Genomic DNA, 20,562 nt, shown 5'->3' on the forward strand with positions numbered 1-20,562 from the left:
TCTTCTTGTGGAGCTTTATCACACAAGAACATGAACGAGCATAATCAAACATTACCAATCACTTAATAGACATGAAGTTTAATATTACACACTTGGTGAAGTTTTTGATGGTACACTGGGCTAGACCAGGTCAGATGAATCTCTTTTTCTCACTTCATTTACTTCATGATAATTTCTTACCAAGACTAATTTGGCCTAAGAGCTAGGGAAAGATAATGAGACTCAGAATTCAGGCTCAAACCCAGTCTATTGCTCTACTTACCTGAGCTAAGGTTGCTTGGTGGAGACTCTCAAGGCACAATGAGAGAGTAATAGCATGGGAGTCATTGGGTCATTGAGCACCTCTCCCCAATTTTTGGATGTCCATAATACTGTAACTAACCTCTTTTTAAGCTCAGGCCTACGAATGAACTGGTTGATTTTTTGACCAAGATAACCCGTAGTGTGATGCATAAGCGTATTACTACTAGTCTACTACCCTTTGTAACCCGGACAACAACACTAGCTCTTCTTTAAAAAAAACATGGTAGTCAAATAGTGATACATACCACCAAGTTGAGAGTGGACGAAGAGCAGGGCTGCAATAGGATCGGGTTGGGCCAGGCTTTTTAAAACCCCAGTCCAACCCTGAGTCCCCTTAGGTGTGCCCAGGTCCATCCTATCCCTGACACAGAGCCTGAAAAATCCAATCCTAACCCTGAGTCAGGGTAAGGTTGGCTGACCCTGATTGGCCCTATTTCAGAAATTATGCTTACCTGCAACAAAGTTGGGAGTCTTTATGCCCAACTAGAATGGAGAAATATAAACAAATAAAAAGCTTTGAGCCTGTATTGAATCCGTTCTTGATAACAATGGAGATTACAAGTGTTAGTTTCTCCGTAATGCAGCCTGGACTCTCACCTACATTATTTTGATATAATAGCAAATATCATGTGCATTAAAATAAACAATGTTATTTATACAGAAAGCTAGAGTCTGTTGAAAGAAGTTGAAAAACCAATATGGAAATTAGAACATGAACAGGGTTGGGCTGGGCCAGGGCTCAGCCTGAGTCCTCAATCCTGGCCCGGCCCTTACTCAAGACCTAAAATTTTCAACCCAGGTCCTTTATGGGCTCAGAGTGGTTGAGGGCGGGCTAAGACCGACAGGGCCAAACTTGCAATCCTGGCGAGAAGTATGTATTTGCAGATGCATGTGAATGAACATAGAGATTTAAGCTTCATTAAGCTGTAAATGAGGGATTCAGAACAAGTGAAGATCCTCCAATCTTTGACCCAGTCAAATTCCCTTCAGAATACTATTGGATTCATTCTTGGTATAATCCATCCAAGTCAAAACAAAGGCCAAGATACAACATTTTTTGGCCCTATATAGACTCTTTTCTGGCCCTAGAATGTGGTTTCTCTCATTGTCCAATCCATCAGATCAGACCACTCACGGCTTTGCTTTTATCACTTCCTCTAGTCCTCTGTATTCTTCTTGGCTAATCAAACACTAATTGCTCACCATGACTGAAACTTTGGTCAAAGATTCATCTATCCGGACATGACATATAAAATGAATCTTTAAGTCGAATCCCATAGCCACTATCCCTTAAAAGCTCTAGCATTTCTGACGCTTTCCCCAAATTTTTGGATAATGGGCAACTAAACCCACATTATAAAATCAAAAGTGCATAGCCCTTTACAAAAAGGACTGCTTATTTAGATTTTTTGGACTAAGGCATTGCAAAATTTGTGGCAAATACTAAGGAAAAGAAGGGTCCAAACGAAACTAGTTGCATTATTGATCATATTATCAAGTTGAACCATACTACACCTAGCAGCTTCTTTTGTTTTTTGACCACCACTACTTCTGATCTGTTGACATCGATTAGTAGTGTTTGGTCGAAAGAACTTTTTTTTTCCCCTATGTAGAAGAAGAATAAATAGGAGAAGGCACGCAACCATTCTCCCTATTAGACAGGCATAAGGAAAAGAGAGCAAGCCCCTAAAAAGCAAATGGAAAAAGCCCCACATGACAAAGGAAAACTAAAAAAGAGCACAGTTTAACACTCAAAAATAAATGCTAAGGATGAGCTAAGTTGCCCAATCGCAGGAGCGAAGATAGTACGAGGCATGTAGTAGTGTTTGGCCCAAATTTTGGTGTACTGATCCATAATCAAGCCAGATTTGTATCAATTCTACTAAGAATTAAGTCTGTTCTTAATAGATCCAATCAATTAAGAATGGTTGAAATCTCTGTTCATTTAGGGAAATCACAGTTTCAAAAACTGGCCTGACAGCAACAAATTTACTAAGATGGTATTGATTTGACTGACACAGTTCAAATCAATTTCACAGTATCAGTCAAACGTTGCTTTTGGAAAGAAATTACATTAAGAATTGTCTTGTTCAAAAAACAAAAGAACTGAAAAGAAATAAAGTAGAAAAAACAACAAAGACTATTTAGAAAAAAAATATATAAACCTGATAGAGACACCCAGTTTAGAATTTAGACTATGGAGACTGAACAATTATTATGGTCCAATTTTAGAAAAAGCATATGAAGGTGTCTTCCCTCCTCAGTCATAATCTATGGTGAAGGTTGTCAAAAGCACGGGAGAAAGGTCTTCAAGCCATTAAAGGTTGATAATGTAGTGATCAGTCTTAGAGAGACTTAGTCCAGTGATGATCACAACACGCACCAGGCAGCCCCTTGTAGTGACTTGTGAGTTGTGACATAGATGGAAATATGGATTTCCAATACAAAAGTTACTTGACAGTGAAATCATACATGAACTCCACTCAAGTGTCCAACTTTAATTGCCTCTTGTCCTTGCCGTGATCTGATCAGTTAAAACTCCTCCTTGCATGCATGGTGGCGTGTACCATTTGATGTTTGGAGTGTGAATACGTCGGGATATTTCTTTCTTTTTTCCCTTTATTTATTTATTTATTATTTATTATTTATTTATTTTTTTATTAACCAAGGTGTCCGGGCTAGCTTACGCCCACCTCGACTAATCCTCAGGGAAACTAGCATAGCAACCCACCGCCATGGTCTCCACTTAAATCATGGATGCACAGATGGGAATTGAACCTAAGACCGTGCGCCTATCCACACAATCCCCAATTCGTCCTAACCGTCTGAGCAACCCACGGATGAGTCTTTTTACCCTTTAGTTTACTACGTAAGTTAATCCATAAGAGATTCTTTGTGACTTCTAATTACTCTACAAAACAAGAACAAAGCATAAGCACTCTTTTCAATTTAAGAAACTATGTACTGAAAAATGAGAACCTAATTAAAAACGATGCAGAAAAGAATAAAAATTACAAACAAACAATCATACAATGCATAGAATTTATGTCGTTTGAAAAGATTGTCTAAGTCAATGGTAAGATGAATCTGTGTCACTATAAATGAAGAATAGGGTTATGACCGTTTGTCCTCACATCTCTCTTAGATTGATTATAAAGAATAAATCATTATCACAAATATATAGCGAAACCCTATACAAGTAATTTAACGAAATACCCATATAGTCTAGGCCTTGGGCTCAACTTCTTAATGAGCCTTTGAAATCAGCCCACTTATAAGTAACGGAATACAAGAATCATACCCTCAACACTATGGGGTTTATTAATGTAGTCTTGGACCATGACATGTTAATGTCAGCTTGGTGTCTTTATTTTAACTCAATTCAATAATCTATCTTGCATGAAAAGCATATGAAACACCAACAGAAAAATAACAGATAAACAACTAAAATAAAAGAAAAAAAAAATTAATGATTTAATCCAAAGGTTTTAAGGGTATTACTTTCCACTAATGTAGGTTAATTTTAGCCACAATTTTATCAACTTTGTCAACCACATCTACCCAACCACAAGGAGTAAAACAGTGTGAACTAAATGCAAGAATTAATATGTCACTCTCTCTAGCAACCCTTTTCAAAGATTCACCTCTATCCAGCCCCTATATTCTGATCCAACCATACATATATATAGGCCAGATTCATTGATGTGGCAATGTTATAGTAACAGTTTCGTGACCTAATAGAAAGCTATATGGAGTATCCGAGTGCTAAGCATATATATCCTATTCATTCCAGTACAATTGGGAGTGGATTGTCTCCAAACAGTGATATTGATCCAATAATTCTCAGGCCTTTAGGGTTGTCTCCTTCTTCTTCTTTCTTCTCTTGCATGTTTTGATATCTGTTGGGATTTATAGATTAGGGTTAATTAGCTTAAAATAGATTAATTTGAGCTAGTAGTGTTGGCTGCTTCCAATGTGGATGCCAATTTCATCATTTAGAATGATCTTCTCCACTTAAAGCCATTAATTAATAGGTTATGTAACACATGTATATTAGGATTGCACTAATAGTACTCTCTCTGCCTATAACAGTGCAGTTCAAAGAAATGGAAATCCCACCATGGATAAATACTAGTTGAGTAAGGTTATGTCTTATCTTGCCTAACCATAATGGCTTCAAATGTATAAACATTAACATGCAAAGTTGGAACCTAAAACCTTTGTGTGATGTCACTAACAAAGTTAAAAGGCTTAAAAAAGCTAATCTAATCTAATCTAATCTATTAGGTGCATTTCACACTCAGAGATTCCACCATTTGAGATTGGAGGTCCACATTTTGTTAATTAATCATCCAGCAAACTTGCATTTTACAAAAATGGGAATGTATAGCTAGTGTTTTAAGTGGAACTTGTCCGGAAAGTTTGCTTTTGTCACTGTCCGGCCGGTTGTCGTCATTAGGTCAGGTTTCCTTCCTTGCTTTAGTGTTAAAAATCTTTAAGCACATCATAGTGGGCAGGGAGGATGCTTAGCTCACTAATTGAATGAGTGAGGTTTGGTGAATCATTAAAGGATAATGTCATTGGTTTAGTATTAATCAAACGTTTAATTATCTGTCGCATCTCAGCTCCCCTACCACCTTGACGAAGGAAGAGCCATAGCCAATGTGACGCGGTTGGAATATGGGGGTTAGATATTGTTCTAGAGCTAATGACCCCCTGAATCCACAAGGTGAGCAAAACCCTAATTCCAATAAAGAAGAAAAGCAATACACGAATTTTGTTGATACTTTATTGAATAAAAATAACCCTTACATAAGTAGGTCAAATTACCTAGAAGGAAACTAGACAAACGCAAAGAAAATATTACGCAAAAACTTTAGTTGCCAGAACACCCCTTAAATTTGCGAATTTGACCTTTAAACTAATGGTCCAATGAATTTACATTAATTAGATAGCCTCTAGAGCATTGGCTGCCATTTTTTTATTTGGATAACAATTTCTGTAACTTCGCCCGAGTAAAAAATTATAGGCTAACAAATTAGTATTTTCGACTTGATCGTGTTGACTTTTGACGAACCATATGACCTAGAAAGTCTTTTGAGTTCTTCTCTACATCACCATGGCAATGCAATCAGTGAACTCAGTAATCAAGAATCCAAAATTATTAGAGCAAATTCAAAGAAAGGATGAATGATTCAGATACACTAGCTAGAAAAGCAATCCAACTTAGAATATACATTGAAGAAAGAGGATGCGATATATAATGGCGTCAGGAATCCTTTAAGCGGAGAGGGAGATAGAGAGCCCACAAGTTCTGGAATGGGAGTTTTTGCTGATGGTTTCTTTGTCCTTAGCCATGAAAGCAACCCCATGTACTAGTGTAGTACGTGTTGGTTTATATCTGGTAGGTGTTGCAGACAAGTGCTCATGACGTAGCTGACGAGGTCTAATAATGGAAGACATTAGAAAACGAAAGCATCAAAGGAGCAAATAATTTTATTTTTTTTATTTTTTTTTTCAAATTCCACCAGGGCAAACGCACAAGGACCCCTCTATGTAAGTGGGAAATATATTTAGTAATACTTGACATTCCACTGTGAGTGTCTTGAACATGTCTCACCAATGTCAATGTGGAATTGAATGGGATATGATTTTTTAGTTTTTTTTGAAAGTTTTAAGAGGATTCATGAGTGAAATTATATTCTATCCTGATTACATGTAATCACACCTAACCTGTGCGACAGAATCAGTTGTAAAAATATTCAAACTAAAGATGTCTGTTAACACACAATACCTTTGAATCAGTAGAACTACACTAACGTATATCTAATTCTTTACCACAATGGGGGACTACTAGACTTGAATGTTAAATATCGTTCTTCAAAAGTTCGAATAGCTGTCCCGAATTCAAGTTGATTATGTTTCGTTTCTTCCTCAGAGAAAGACGATGAAATAATTCTCAAGAAAAATATTTTATAAAAACATGAAAGCTATTTAGCAGATATGAAATGGGCCATGGAGAATTGATTTTGGGTGTAAATGTTCTTTGCGTATCAGCAATATCCATAGGCAAATAAAGAGATGAGAAACAGAGAGGGACATGGATGACGATTATTACGTTAATGCCTCAATGGAAAGAGAGCACCAGTTAATTGCAATGTGGGCCCGTCAGACAATAATGATGGCACATCTGGACAACGTCATTTAAAAGGTAAAAACGAAGACTAGATTAACAATGGAAGAGATCGCTGGTCTATCCAACCACGTGATGGGCCCTCTAGCTCAAAGTCTTCGATGGACCTCTTAACGGTTTATCAGCATCGTTAGATTGGGTTTCCTTTAACTTCGTTATTGAAATTTTGTAAATTTGAATATAATTTTTTTTTTAATCTTCTTATGTCATTGAAATTCTGTAAATTTGTATATTACTTGATCGTACGAATCAACAATCAACACTTGTCCTTTTTTTTTCTCAGATATATCCTTCTTTATCCTTGTAATGGCAGAAAGTGGGACACGTATTAGTAGCTGACTTGTATGACCAGGTGATTGTATGAGCAGCGGATTCTTTCTCCTATAATTGTGTCTTGGTGTTTCACCTTTGATGCTTTCTCTCAATGAAAATTCTTTGTCAAAAAAAAAAAAAAAAAAAAAAATCACTTGAACATACATCTTAGGTGCCTACACTTGTCGTCGAATTTTTGTCGGTGACATAGTTGTATATAGAATGAGTGATTGATTACATACGTGGCAATTCCTCTAATATCAACCCTAATGTTGGAAAAAAATATTCAACTTCCTAACCTAGCACGAAAGCCACTATCACGGTTGCCACGTGGAAGGAAGCCTGGTGATTGCTATGGAGATTACAAGTACTAGTCCTCTTGGCTCCCTCTAAGCCTTGAAGGTTTGCAACGGCCATTCTTTTTTATTTGGAATTTAGCTCTACATTGGAGAGTTTGGAGTCTTTGGACCTCCTAATTCTTGCATAAATTTTCATCTTTGACGTTATTGTTGATTACAAGTTCAGCTTATCTTGTGAAACGTGAGATTAGAAGGGGTTAAAACTGAGTACATTTGTTCATTTCAGTCCCTATAATAACGAGTCTTATGCACCACTATCATCTCATTTTGTCACATCGATATCTGTTGAGACCAATCCTCGATATTGATCCAATTTATATCAATCCACTGGTAAGTAGGTATAAGGGTAAATGGTTTAAAATACCAATCTAAAAATAAATAAATAAATCTGTCTAATCCCAAGTTTTTAAACCTTGCTTTCAAGATACAATGTTATGCCTATCATATTGGCCTCTATTTCATCTATTGTTTAACTAAGTTGAAAAATTAGGTTTTGATTCTGACGAATCACCAAAGTCGTATCAAAAAAACTTTAAACCTGATAATGCGAAAGCCATTGCCCTCTTGAAGATGACAGCTTATTCCTATTAACCATCATCCGAGTTTTGTTGATAGTGGAATGCTTTTGATAGATCTAGATTTATTTTTCCTTTTGAGTTCCTCGATTTTCTCTTGTTCTTTAGGCAGTTTTTCTCATTGATGAGGATGCCAAAGGCAAGTAATTTATCTATTTGATTCTTGATTTTTATTTATTTTAATATAATTCTCTTGACCTTTAGACCAAGAGAAAAAAGAAATTGTTGGCATCCACTTACTTAGACCAAAATGCCATAACTCATGGCCTAAATTTATTCCTTCACAACTCTATGGAGAAAATGAAAAGTGGATAATCTAAAATGCCCCTTCAATAATTTCTAATTTTATCATCCAAACAGAGCTTTGAGGCTTGCACAACAACTCCCATCAGAATAATAGGCAAAGACAGGGAAGGGATATCTGTCAAAGAAGAAAAATACTAGTGCCACCACAGTCATCTAGGCAATGGACTTGGAGAGATGCCGTGGTCATCTTTGGCTCTTGGATGTGCTAGGGTGACTGGACCTTTCGTTGATAGACAGTGTTTGGATGAGAACCATGAAGCTACTATGAAAGGCCTCCCTCTTCTTCATGTCCATGTACATGGTTGAGGACTTTGTCCCTTTGGGCAGTGATACATGACAACGTGGGCATGGCCGCATGGACTTGCTATGTGAACAGAATACCTTTGGATCTACCTATATAAAATTTCAATCCTCATCAAACCTGCTTTGTGGGTAGTAGGTGGGCATGTCTATAAGGTAAAACTTGTTCCCATGAATAGAATGGCTTAGGGTAGCTTTCATTGTAACAGGAATTAAAGGGAAGAGAAGTGAAATTTTTTTCTTATTATTATTTTTTTAAGATGGAAGCTGAAACTGTTGCCACGATTAATTACCTAAGCATGGGCAATATGGTCACTCAATCTAAGGTTGGTCTATGATCATAGTTATGTGCTTTGGTCAGCTGATCCATGCGTTCAAGTGCAAAGGAGACAAATGGAGGGTGATGTATTACAATGACAAGAATCATGAAATTGGTGTACACTTTTCCACCATAATATGTATTCACAACACCTAGCTAGACAGCTAACAAATATAGTTAGTCAGATTCTCAGTAAGTGTAAGAACTAGATGAGCTCGGCACCATATTTAGAATGATATATTTTACATATAATTTTATTACGATATTTTGATGCAAACTAAAATGAAATCTAATAATTAAATATGGGATAATTCGGTGTTAGTGATATAGTGACATGGAATAATGATTACAAAAAGTTCCTATTATAGGTTTGAAAATCTCACTTCTTTTTCCTTGAATTCTCATTGCAATCAAACGAAGCGCAACCTCATATGTCTCTACGAGCTGAAAACAGACTTGAAACCACAGGTCTGTTTAGCTAAATTTTGCAGTGATGCTTGTTGGGTTACCTTGTGGCTGCGAATGTATTGGCCTCAATATTATATTTATACATGGAATAAGTTTCTCTTCACATTGTAATGAGGTTCACCACTCCTTCTTAGGGTTCACAAACCCCTATAGAGTTTTAGAACCTTTTAAAATACCCTTAGATACTCCTATATATATCTAAAACCATTCACAATAAATGAATTTCCATTCACCATGGCCTAGGGAAACTCATTCCTTCATATATAGTTTTATCGGCAACATAACAATTGGATTTCCCACCATGTAGATAGAATCTTCCAGAGCGTGTTGGAACCTTTGGAGCTCACCCAACCGAACAAATGATGTCCACATCCCTTTTAAGGCAATAAAAAACATGGGCTTTGCTTGGCGGCACAAAGCCCATGTTTTTTAGGTCAAGCATTAGGCCTCTTCTTGGTTTAATTCCAGCCAACGAAAGGATTGTTTCCAAGAACTAATTAGCATAATCAAGTCTCTTCTTCTCTTCTCAGATTATAACTAAAAAAAAAAGTGTAAGTTAGTTCTTCACTCATCTTTTCATAGATGGGACTTCTGAAACAGTGATCTCATCATTATCTATTATCTAAAAAAAATATATATCTCTCACGACCTCCTCTTATTGTCAAAGGTCCGACTATGACATACTCTTTATTTTAGTTTCATCTAATCACCAAATTTTATAGATTAAGAAATTCTATTTTTCAGTATGAATGAAAGAAAACTCAACCCAATAAGTAAAGATGAGATCAAGTGCACTTGATTAGATAACAAAAAAATTATTAGGTTGCCTCATTATTTGGATATATTGGAGGAAAATTGTTAATCCTTTCCAAAAGTTTCTAATTTAAGTTTGAAATTTTCACTTTCTTTTGCTATATTTTCCCTTGCAACCAAATGAAATAGGTTGTACGAAAATTTTAGTAGTATTTTTTTAAGGAAAAGTATAAGCCAATGCTACAAAGTTTGCACTTAGAAGAGTATTACTTCTAAGGGCAGGTTTCCCTAAAATATACATATGATTTTAGGATTAAAAGGAAAATGATTTTGTGCAATTGCACGTCTGTTTCCTTCTTATTAAATTATAATTAAAAAAAAAAAAAAAAAAAACCACTCTTTCCTATTATTTATTCTTCTAGATTTATTGAAAGATTCCAAAAAAAAAAAAAAAAAAGGATTTATTGAAGATGATTGTGTATGGCCCATCTTACTCCCATGTTATGAACATCCTGTTACTCCCATGTTATGAATATCCTGTCTCTACAAACAAATAAGAGGAAAACTTATCTATAATTGTTAATTTTAGTAAAGTATTTCCTTAAGAGTAATTGTCTTGAAAATCAACTCAAGCATTGACGAATTAAAATACTATCCATGATGAGAGGTAAACGTCATGTCTCTGTCTCTGGAAACAAATAAGAGGAAAACTTTTCTATAATTGTCAATTTAAGAAAAGTATTTCCTTCGACGAAATTCTCTTGAAACTCAATTAAAGCATTGACAAATCTAAACACCATCTGTGATAAGGTTAACCCATGGTAAGTATCCTCTATTTTTGCATGATGCCTTTCGACAAAGCTTTCATTCAAGAAGTCATTGTACTCCAGGCCCTTAATACAACCCACAATTAAGAAATATAAGATATGGTATTTTCCCCCCAAAAAAAGAAAAAAAGAGTAGAGACTAGATAGGTTACAAATTACAGGACAAATGCTCTAACAATGCTTGAGCGAGATCAAGTGCTCACTTTTGGATAGCAAGGTTAAAGCACCTTATTATTAGGATGGCAAGGCCAAATATTGGAGAAAAATTGTTAATCCTTTCCAAAAATTTCTGTTTTAAATTTGAAAATTTTACTTTCTTTCCCTTTATTTTTCCTTGTAACCAAACGAAACATGTTGTACGAAACATTTAATAGTATTGTCCAAATTAATAAAATTATTTTTTCACTAATCTATAGACTATACTGAAATTTTATAAATAGATACCATAAATAACACAAATTAAATATTTTCCAAAAACAGGGAAATACAAAAGGAATGTCTAGACTCCACACTAAGAGGGGACGCAGCGACTCGTCCACGTCATTCACCATATCCAAAATAATTGCAACGCTTATCTTTCCAGAGATTATTAGCCATTTTGTAGGATTTTTGACCTTCTAATTAATTTAATTCAATTCCTTTCCTATTCATAAACTATGGAATTAAAGAATTTGTTTTTCTTTTTTTAGAGAGATTATCTTTAGCCGTTTGATGTACTGACCTTAATACGTCAATAACAACGGCAGTGATGCTAAGCTAAAACATGATTCACACGAACAACATCAAACGGTGCTGGGTAATTGGAGATCTAAAACCCGTGTGAGAAGTATCCCTCCGATCTTTGCGTGTGAGGTTCACAAGATCCCGGGTCCCAACGTATTAAAATAACCAGTCACTCCATAGGAGAATGGAAGGGTATTTTCGTATTTTCATATCTTTATATTTGACCCTTACCTCAGCCGGGTTTAATTCGCGAAACGACGAGATTTTGCTACGATTTATTGGCGATATATTAATATTATCGGGAAACCGTTCTTTATTATTAGACTTGAAAATCCGAACCTCTCTCGAAATTAAGGTGTTATTCAGTCTTAATTCGCACCCACTCGTCTCATTCTCTTATCCAACACCAAATTATCGCGATATAATCAACACCATTACTTGAGTTTCTCTCTCTAATCTCTCTCTCTAAACGTCTCCCTCTTTCACTCCCTCCCTCTCTTCTTGGGAACTATATAACAACCCCAACTCCCCTGTCCATTCCATGCGCGATACATATAACTCAGTCCTCCAACATTGGAACCCTGAGGGAATCCTCCTCTTCTCCTTCTCTTCTCTCTTTCTACCTTTTCCATCTTCTGTTCAATAATGGCGCTCCGTAGAAACCTAGGTGATCGTCTCTTCAATATCAACAAAATCTCATCACCAAGCAATAGTCTAGTATATTCTCCATTTTCTTTTCCGTCGTCTGAACAACCGTTGATCCCTCCCGATCCAGCCAAATTAATATTCCATAGAGAATTTCGCAGCAGTTCAGGTACCGGTAAGGATGGCTTTTTCCGGAGATTTATTCAGAGGAGAGCGATTGTTCAGTCGGCGTTGGTAACGCCGGAGCTCCGGTCCTTTTTGCTTGGTGACAAGTTGATGGAGAAACTGAAAGGGATGAACCTTAGCAAAGATCGTCTACGATTGGATGGACTGAATCCTCCGGTTATGAGATCAGAATCAGATACGGTCGACAAAATTTCTATAATGGACGCGAGAAAGCTGTTGAGGTTGTCGCGGTTGGAGAGGTTGAAAACTAAGTTGGGAAGGATTCCTAAAAACTGCATCTCATATTCAGAGTTTGTTCAGATCTGCTCCGACGGTTGCTCTACTCCCGATCAGGGATTGGAATTTGCAAAGATGTTGGATGAATCGGGAGCCGTCATTGTCTTGGGAGACATTGTGTTCCTTCGGCCGGATCAGGTAAATATATATTTCCCTTTTGTTCTTTTTTTTTCCCCCCTTCTTTCAATTCTCGGTCTTCTTGTGAATACCAACAGCAGAAACTGACAGTATCAGTTCTCATGAAATATTGAAACGAAAGCTAAATTCTAAAACCAGAAAGAAACTGTTACGAAAAAAAAAACCAGAAAGAAACGTCAGATGCAACCAAACCGACGCCGATGAATGAATAGATTCCTAATTTTTTTTATTACCTTTTCTTCTTCTTTCCTTTTCTTTGAAACTTGAAAGTACCGAGATCTGATATTCTTTTATATTTTTTGTCATGTCTCTTTTTGAACAGGACTCGGCCAGATCCAAACAAAACCCTAGGAGAGAAAAAGACCAAAACTACCCTTGACTTTTTTTTTTATTTCCTTTTACTCGCATTAAAAAAAATGGATAACCATAAATATAGAGAGTTCAGAGAGAATCATAGAGGAGAGGGAAAAAGGCAGAGCACCTTGAATGAAAACCAAAGTGGAAGTAAAATTTATGGGGGCTGTGCGTTCTGAGCTTGAGGTGGAGGTAAATCTATTCTTTACCCAAGAAAAAAGAAAAGATGATTTCATCAAAAGTCCACAACATGGTTCCTTCTATTTTTTCTCTTTTTGGTTTCAATTTTTATGGGAGAGAGGGGCAACCTCTAGCCTTTGGGAGTTGGGTAAAGATTTGCCTTTAATTTAAGATAATGTGCTTTAAATTTTTTATTTGTTTTGTTCTTGGTTAGCTATGGCCTTTAGTGATGTAGTATAAGAAGTAAGTGCTGTGTGGCTGGTGGCCGCTGGAGAGAGTTACCCAAATGTTCCCCGCTTTTTGTTGTGAATATTACAGGTAGCAAAAGCAATGGAGGCCATAATTTCTCTATCTGTGGACCAGCCGATGAACGACGCAAGAAGGAAAGAACTGGAAGGGATGGAACACGAGAAAGTTGCGATTGACCGAAAAGCAGATGCCTTGGTTCGAAGGGAGCTATGGACTGGACTTGGCTTCCTCTTCATCCAGACCGCAGCATTCATGAGGCTCACCTTTTGGGAGCTATCCTGGGATGTCATGGAACCAATCTGTTTCTATGTGACCTCTATCTATTTCATGGCCGGCTATACCTTCTTCATGAGGACAGCCAAAGACCCTTCTTTCGAGGGGTTCTATGAGAGCCGTTTTGTGACTAAACAGAAGCGGCTGATGAAGAATAAGAAGTTCGATATCCAAAGGTTTGACGAGCTTCGCAGAGCCTGTTATTCCTTTTCGTCTGAAACTCCATCTTCATTAAATCACTCTCAAAAGACTTTGATGGGTGCAGCTCTGCATTATTAAAATTCATTTGGACAGGTTCTCTGATGAGCCCGCAGACAAATAAGAAAATATACCCTTCTCCCCAATCCCCTCCCCCAACCCCATAAGAAGAAAGGAGAAACAGATTAAAAACCAATTTTTTTTTTTTTTTCAATTGTTATGATTAATATATGATTTTGAGTGTGCAACAGTAAAGGTAGGTAGTTTATACTTATGATCTGGGTAAAGTGAATTGAACCCAGATTATTGATCACAAGCCGAAGCTCCTGAGGGTAATATATCCCTATTGTACAGGGTAATCTCCTTGACCCCTACCACACCAATATCAGTGGTGGAATTATGGTGGAATTAGACTTCCTTAGGCAGTTGAAAGAGAAATTAAGGTGAAAGATAGAACTGTTGTGATTGTTATGCATTCTTGGAATGCATTTGTAGTTATTGTCACAAAATGGGAAATCAACTTGATACTTGGTACTAGATCAACAATAATAATAACAACTCTGCCTTTTATCACAATTAAATGGGATCCTAAAAGGGTTTGGCTAGGTTTTTTTGGCACCAATTGCCAGCCTGATGCAATTGAGACCAATAGCAAGCACTGGAATGCCATACAATTGTGAGCTCTAATGAATCATCAAAATCTTTAAGAAAAGGTCTACCCGATTCACGAGGCAGCTCTTGCATGTGCAAGGTTTGGGGATGAGAATTATGCAGTTTTGTCCCAATATAATCTCTCTTAGACAAATTAGAAGAAAAAAATTCAATCGTTTTCCTATCAAAATCTGACATAGAGAAAGTCAATCAAATATATGTTGCGGTCTTCGGTTGATGAGAAATGGATAGGAAAGAAAAGAAAAAAAAAATAATGATGAACGACAAAAATAATGATGAATAAAAAAAAAATCCATGTGAATCATTTTCAAATGACCGACAAAATATTATTAAACATACCTATATGTCTTGGGATAGAAAACAAACCAGCAACATCTCACGATCAGATCTTAATAGTCCAGAATAATATAATTATAATAGGGTTAATAAAAATATTGAAGAAATTAGAAGTAATAAACAAAAACAGTGAAATTGCTAAAGGAATAGACGATATAGGACAAAAACTTAGTGGATTAAAGATATCAACATCAGGAGATAGTACTAAAATAACAAAAAAGCCTTTTAGTGGAAGTTTTATACCAACAGAAAAAATATTAGAAGAAGGAACCTCAACAAAACCATATAAGTTAAAATGAATAGGTTCAGACCATTCTCAGGAAGAAGTAGAACATTACAAGAAAATGATACAAGATCCCAAAACACAACCGATGATAGTATGTTGAGAAGAGTATTAAGAGGAAGTGGAAGTAATAGTAATAACAAAGATATAAGATTAGAGGAAGTAATAGATATAGAATCTGATATAACTAGATTTAGCACACAACAAGCCCATATGATAGACCCAAGACAGTTATATGCTCATAACAGATTCTCAAGAGACTAGTTTATTTTCAGGATACCAAGAAGTTACTTTGTCTTTCTCAGATGGGGAAGTAGAAACCATAGATTTAATAAGCCAAGAATCAATTAGACAGCTTTTAATAACAAATAAAAGATATTTTCATTTAGGATTATTTATAATAGGAATTAAAGGATTTGCAAGGAAGAAAATTGGGACAAAAGTATTAATATGCTTAATAGATGAAAGATGGGATACTAAAACCCAATTAAAACAAGCCTTAATAGCCATGACAGAAGTAGATTTATCTAATAATAAATCACTATATTATGTAGCCCTAGATTTTCAATTAAGAATAAAAGAATTACCTAAATTTATAAAAATAAAATTTATGACAAAAGGATATGAGTCATTTAAAGGAGATAATTTAATGATGTGCATAGGTTTAATAGGAAAAATAACAAATAACTCTACAACTAATTACAAAGTATCTATAGAAGAAGTTATTGAAGGAATAGGATCAAAAGGAAGTAAGTCATTAAAACCACCAGAAATAGACCCAACAGTATTAGCAGGACAAGAATGGAATTTAAGTAAAATAACAGAGGATAGTGAAACAAATACGGTCTTTGTACCCAGGGATAGTTTAATATACCAAGATAGTAATAATAATTACAGATTGAGATTTTTAGATTATGAAACAAGACCAGGAGCTGAAAGTAGTACAACAGATACTATAGATAATGAGGAAAGAGAAAGACTAATAAGAGATCTAGAAAACCAGAATATCACATCAGCCGTAATAGAAGATAGAATAATAACAACAGAAGAAATAAAAATATTAAAACAACATGATAAATATGGATTGATAGGAACATTATTGTATAAAAGAAAGTATGAAATAGAACTTACTAAAGAAGACAAAATTAGACTAGAAAATTTAGTAATAGAATCAGGAATAATGACAGAAGATGAAGAACTAATTGACAGAGGAGATAGATTTATTATAAGAAAATCCATAGAAGAAGAAAATGAAAGTATCAATGATAAAATTAGTGAAATTAGTGAAATATATCCTAAACTATTAATTAATGAAGAAATAAATGACAATGATAGTTTAGCATCTGGCATAGAAGAATTACAAAATATAGAAGCAATGAATGATGGAGGATATGATAACACAAGACCATATGGTCCTAATAACCCAAATATGGCATGGGGAAATAGACCAAGATGGAAATTAGAACCAACAGAGTTAGGACAACCAAAAGATGATTTTAAATATTATAAGCCTAGAGGAAAAAGATTACCAATAGAAGAACCAGTAACATTTGCAGATAATAAAGAATCTGGTAAAATACTAAACATAGGATATCATGATTCCCAAAAATTAGATTCAGTACTTGATATTTGGAAAAGTAAAGTTATAAATGACTGTTTATAGTTTAAAGAACAAATGGAGGTTGATGAATTATATCAATATTTAGAAACATTTTTAGGAGACCATGAAAGCAAATTGGGAAAGATATAAGGTAGAATATCCAGATGAAATGAGAACATTAAAAACCTTTGGACCAAATCCATATAATTTTGTTAACAAAATACATATGCTAGCAACAGGGAAAGACCCTAATAGTGCTAGAATAGAACAACAGACAGAAGCTTTAGCACAGCTAGAAAGATTAGTTTTAACAGATTATAGATATGCAAAGAGTTTCTTAAAAGAATATTATTATTTTGCAAGTATAAGTGGAAATTATTTTACTCAGTCAGTAAAGGATAAATTATTTCAAAAATTACCAGGACAGTTAGGAGAAGAAATAAGATAAAAATGGCATCCCACAAATGACAATCCAGATAATGATAATATAGGTATCAGAATACAACATATTATAAAATGCTTAAAAGAAAAATGCATAACTATACAAATCCAACAACAATTTCAAAGAGAACAATATAATTTTTGTAAAGATATTTATGTTCCCCAAATATATGGAAAAGAAGGTAAGGATATTTATAGAAGAAAACAAAATGTAAAAGCTAGGCCACAAATAATACAATATAGACCTAGATATCAAAGAAGAAGTAGTCATAGCAATAGAAGACCTCAGAAGAGATACTACCTTAGAAGGTCAGATGCAAGAAGACCATTTTTGAACAGAGATCATCATGCTAGAATGTATGATCCAGATACAATCTATAAAAAGAAGTTAAGGTGCTTTATATGTGATAGAGATGATCATTTGGCATCAAAGTGTCCAAGAAGAATAAATGAGGATACAAAAAGATCTTTAGTAGTACAAGATTTAAAATGCTGTTTAGTAGATGTTGAAGATGATATAAGTGATACAGAATCAATCTATAGTATTGTATCGATAGAAATATTTAATCCAAATCTTGAAGATGAAAATGAAGAAGAAGAAATACTAAGTGTAATGCAACAATATTTAGAAAATATATGTGTATTAACAAATACATGTATAGAAGATAATCATCGATGGAAAAATGGATCAGGATCACATGATATAGCATGTAAAAAGTGTCAAGGATATCCATGGATAACAGTAAGATATCAATGTGAAAAATGTTTTGAAGAGAGATGTAAGCATTGCTTAGATAAATCAGAGATTGTTCAAAAGATTGATGAGAAGATAGTAAAATTACAGGACAAAATAGTTACTAAGAAGATTGAGATTTTGAAAGATGAAATAACTATATTAAAAGCCCAGTTACAAGTCAAGCATGAGTGAGTAGTTCATCTTATCAAAAGAGTTAAGGGTAAATGTGTGGTTAAGACAAGAGCATTATGTTTATATAAATTTATAGCTTAGAATTGTAAATTCTGATATTACTCTTCCGAAATGATTGGAAGTGAGTTAAGGTTGAAGATCTTTCTTAGGGAGTGATTAGGACACTTGAACTCTGTATTATGTCAGGAGTAGTGGACTGATATATAACCAGAGAGTAGTCTAAAACTCTAGATCTAGATCGGTACTTGCTATCATTCAGACTAAGTAGCCTTAGGATTATACTGCAATCTCTTCTAGTAATATTCCAAAAGAATAGGAACTTACGCTCTGGACGTTGAGGCAAGGAGGCCGTTTGAGTCCCAGTGAGCAAAACCCCTATGTGAGGGTATGAATCATGTTGGCATGGTGTCCTACATAAACTAGAAGACTTGTAGTCCCTGGCTAAGTATTCCACTAGAGTAAAAAGACTGTTTGAGTTAGCATTTCAAAAGAATTGGGCCTAAATTACTGTGCGTGTATCACCGGTTGAATCCCAGTGTGAGAATGTGAGTTGTATAGGCATGGCGTCCTATGCAAGCTTGAATTAAAGTAAAAAAAAAAAAGTTTTTGTTTTTTTTGTTTCGTTTTTATAAGAAAGTTTTTTGTTTCTTTTGTTTCGTTTTTATAAGCTCTTTGCCGAAACCATACACAAAAACCCCTATACTCTTTTGATTCTCTCATCCCTGTGCTCAACTCTCGATTTCTTCTTGTAATTTTCCTTTTGCGTCTTCCAACTGAACCGGAAGACGCAAAAGGAAAATTACAAAAAGAAATCAAGAGTCGAGCACAGGGATGAAAGAATCAAAAGAGTAAATCAAAAGAGTATAGGGTTTTTGTGTAAGGTTTCGACAAAGAGCTTATAAAAATGAAACAAAAGAAACAAAAAACTCTTTTTTTTTTTTACTTTAATTCAAGCTTGCATAGGACGCCATACCTATACAACTCACATCCTCACACTGGGATTCAACCGGTGGTACACGCACAGTAATTTAGGCCCAGTTCTTTTGGAATGCTAACTCAAACAGTCTTTTTACATAAGGAGAATACTTAGCCAGTGACTACAAGTCTTCTAGTTCATGTAGGATGCCCTGCCAACATGATTCATACCCTCACATAGGGGTTCTGCTCACTGGGACTTAAACGGCCTCCTTGCCTCAATGTCCAGAGCGTAAGTTTCTATTCTTTTGAAATATTACTAGAAGAGATTGCAGTATAATCTTAAGGCTACTTAGTCTGAATGATAGCAAGTACCGATTTAGATCTAGAGTTTTAGACTACTCTCTGGTTATATATCAGTCCACTACTCCTGACATAATACAGAGTTCAAGTGTCCTAATCACTCCCTAAGAAAGGTCTTCAACCTTAACCCACTTCCAATCATGTCGGAAGAGTAATATCATAATTTACAATTCTAAATTATAAAGTTATATAAACATAATGCTCTTGTCTTAACCACATATCTACCCTTAACTCTTTTGATAAGATGAACTACTCACTCATGGTTGATTATGAACATAACAATAATAAGGCTGCTTAACTAGATCTATTTCACAGAATCAAGAGGCACGACTGTAGGCTTTGATCTGAGAATAGAACAAGAAGCTGCTATGAAACAAATTACATAACCAAAAATAAATGAAAGAAGGCTTACAGGAATGATGTAGATAGAAAATCACTTCCTTATATTGCTTCTGGAAAATATTTTATCAAGAGACTGAAGAACTCTTTACAAGGACTCCAAGAAAACAAAGAGACTTCTGAAAAAACTCCCCCTCTTCTTCGTGACTAACTCTATTTATATAGCAAAGCATATACAAGAGAAAACTTTTCTTTTTTAGATCCGTGAATCTGAATTATTTTACAGGGACAACTGTCATAGAAAATCTCTCCTCTATTAGTGGGAATCTACTTTTTGAAAATTAACAGTGATGAGGATAACACTGTCGGTGGGAATCTGCTTTTTGAAAAAGTTAGCATCTACTTTTTGAAACTCCGGTGCTTTTTCTTTTTGAAGACTTCTTCCTTCTTTCTTCTTTTTCTCTCTTCTTTTTTTTTTTTCAAAGATACTTTTTGAAAAGTTGTCGGTGAAAACGACATATCTTCTTTACGTATCTTCGGGCAAGTTTTCCTTGGATGCGCTGGAAGCTTCCGAATAAAGGTTCTTTGAAAATATCTGCTCCATTCTTGCTTTTGTAGACTCAATTTTTGCTTTCATTCTTTCTGAAAAAGCTTTTTCATATTCTTCTTGCTGCTTTAATGTTTCTTCCATCTTTTGGATTCGGTCAAGAAGATTTTCATAGGCTGGAGGTGTTGGTGTTGTTGCCAT

The 20,562-nt window shown here is 35.2% G+C and overlaps 1 protein-coding gene across 1 annotated transcript; it reads left to right on the forward strand.

Moving 5' to 3' along the window:
- The first annotated feature begins 11,935 nt into the window (after positions 1–11,935).
- On the forward strand, positions 11,936–14,253 carry LOC122083776 (calcium uniporter protein 2, mitochondrial-like). The gene is made up of 2 exons (XM_042651667.1): positions 11,936–12,683; positions 13,536–14,253. The coding sequence occupies exons 1-2, from the start codon at positions 12,084–12,086 to the stop codon at positions 14,016–14,018; spliced, it is 1,083 nt and encodes a 360-aa protein (XP_042507601.1). The 5' UTR covers positions 11,936–12,083; the 3' UTR covers positions 14,019–14,253.
- The last annotated feature ends 6,309 nt before the right edge of the window (positions 14,254–20,562 follow it).

Source organism: Macadamia integrifolia, chromosome 7, assembly GCF_013358625.1.
Source record: "Macadamia integrifolia cultivar HAES 741 chromosome 7, SCU_Mint_v3, whole genome shotgun sequence".
In the NCBI taxonomy this organism is placed as follows: Eukaryota; Viridiplantae; Streptophyta; class Magnoliopsida; order Proteales; family Proteaceae; genus Macadamia; species Macadamia integrifolia.

Coding starts and splice junctions, on each gene's coding strand:
- LOC122083776 (XM_042651667.1), top strand. CDS start 12,084: ATGGCGCTCCGTAGAAACCTAGGTGATCGTCTCTTCAATATCAACAAA. Junction 12,684..13,535: donor TGTTCCTTCGGCCGGATCAG/GTAAATATATAT, acceptor TGAATATTACAG/GTAGCAAAAGCAATGGAGGC.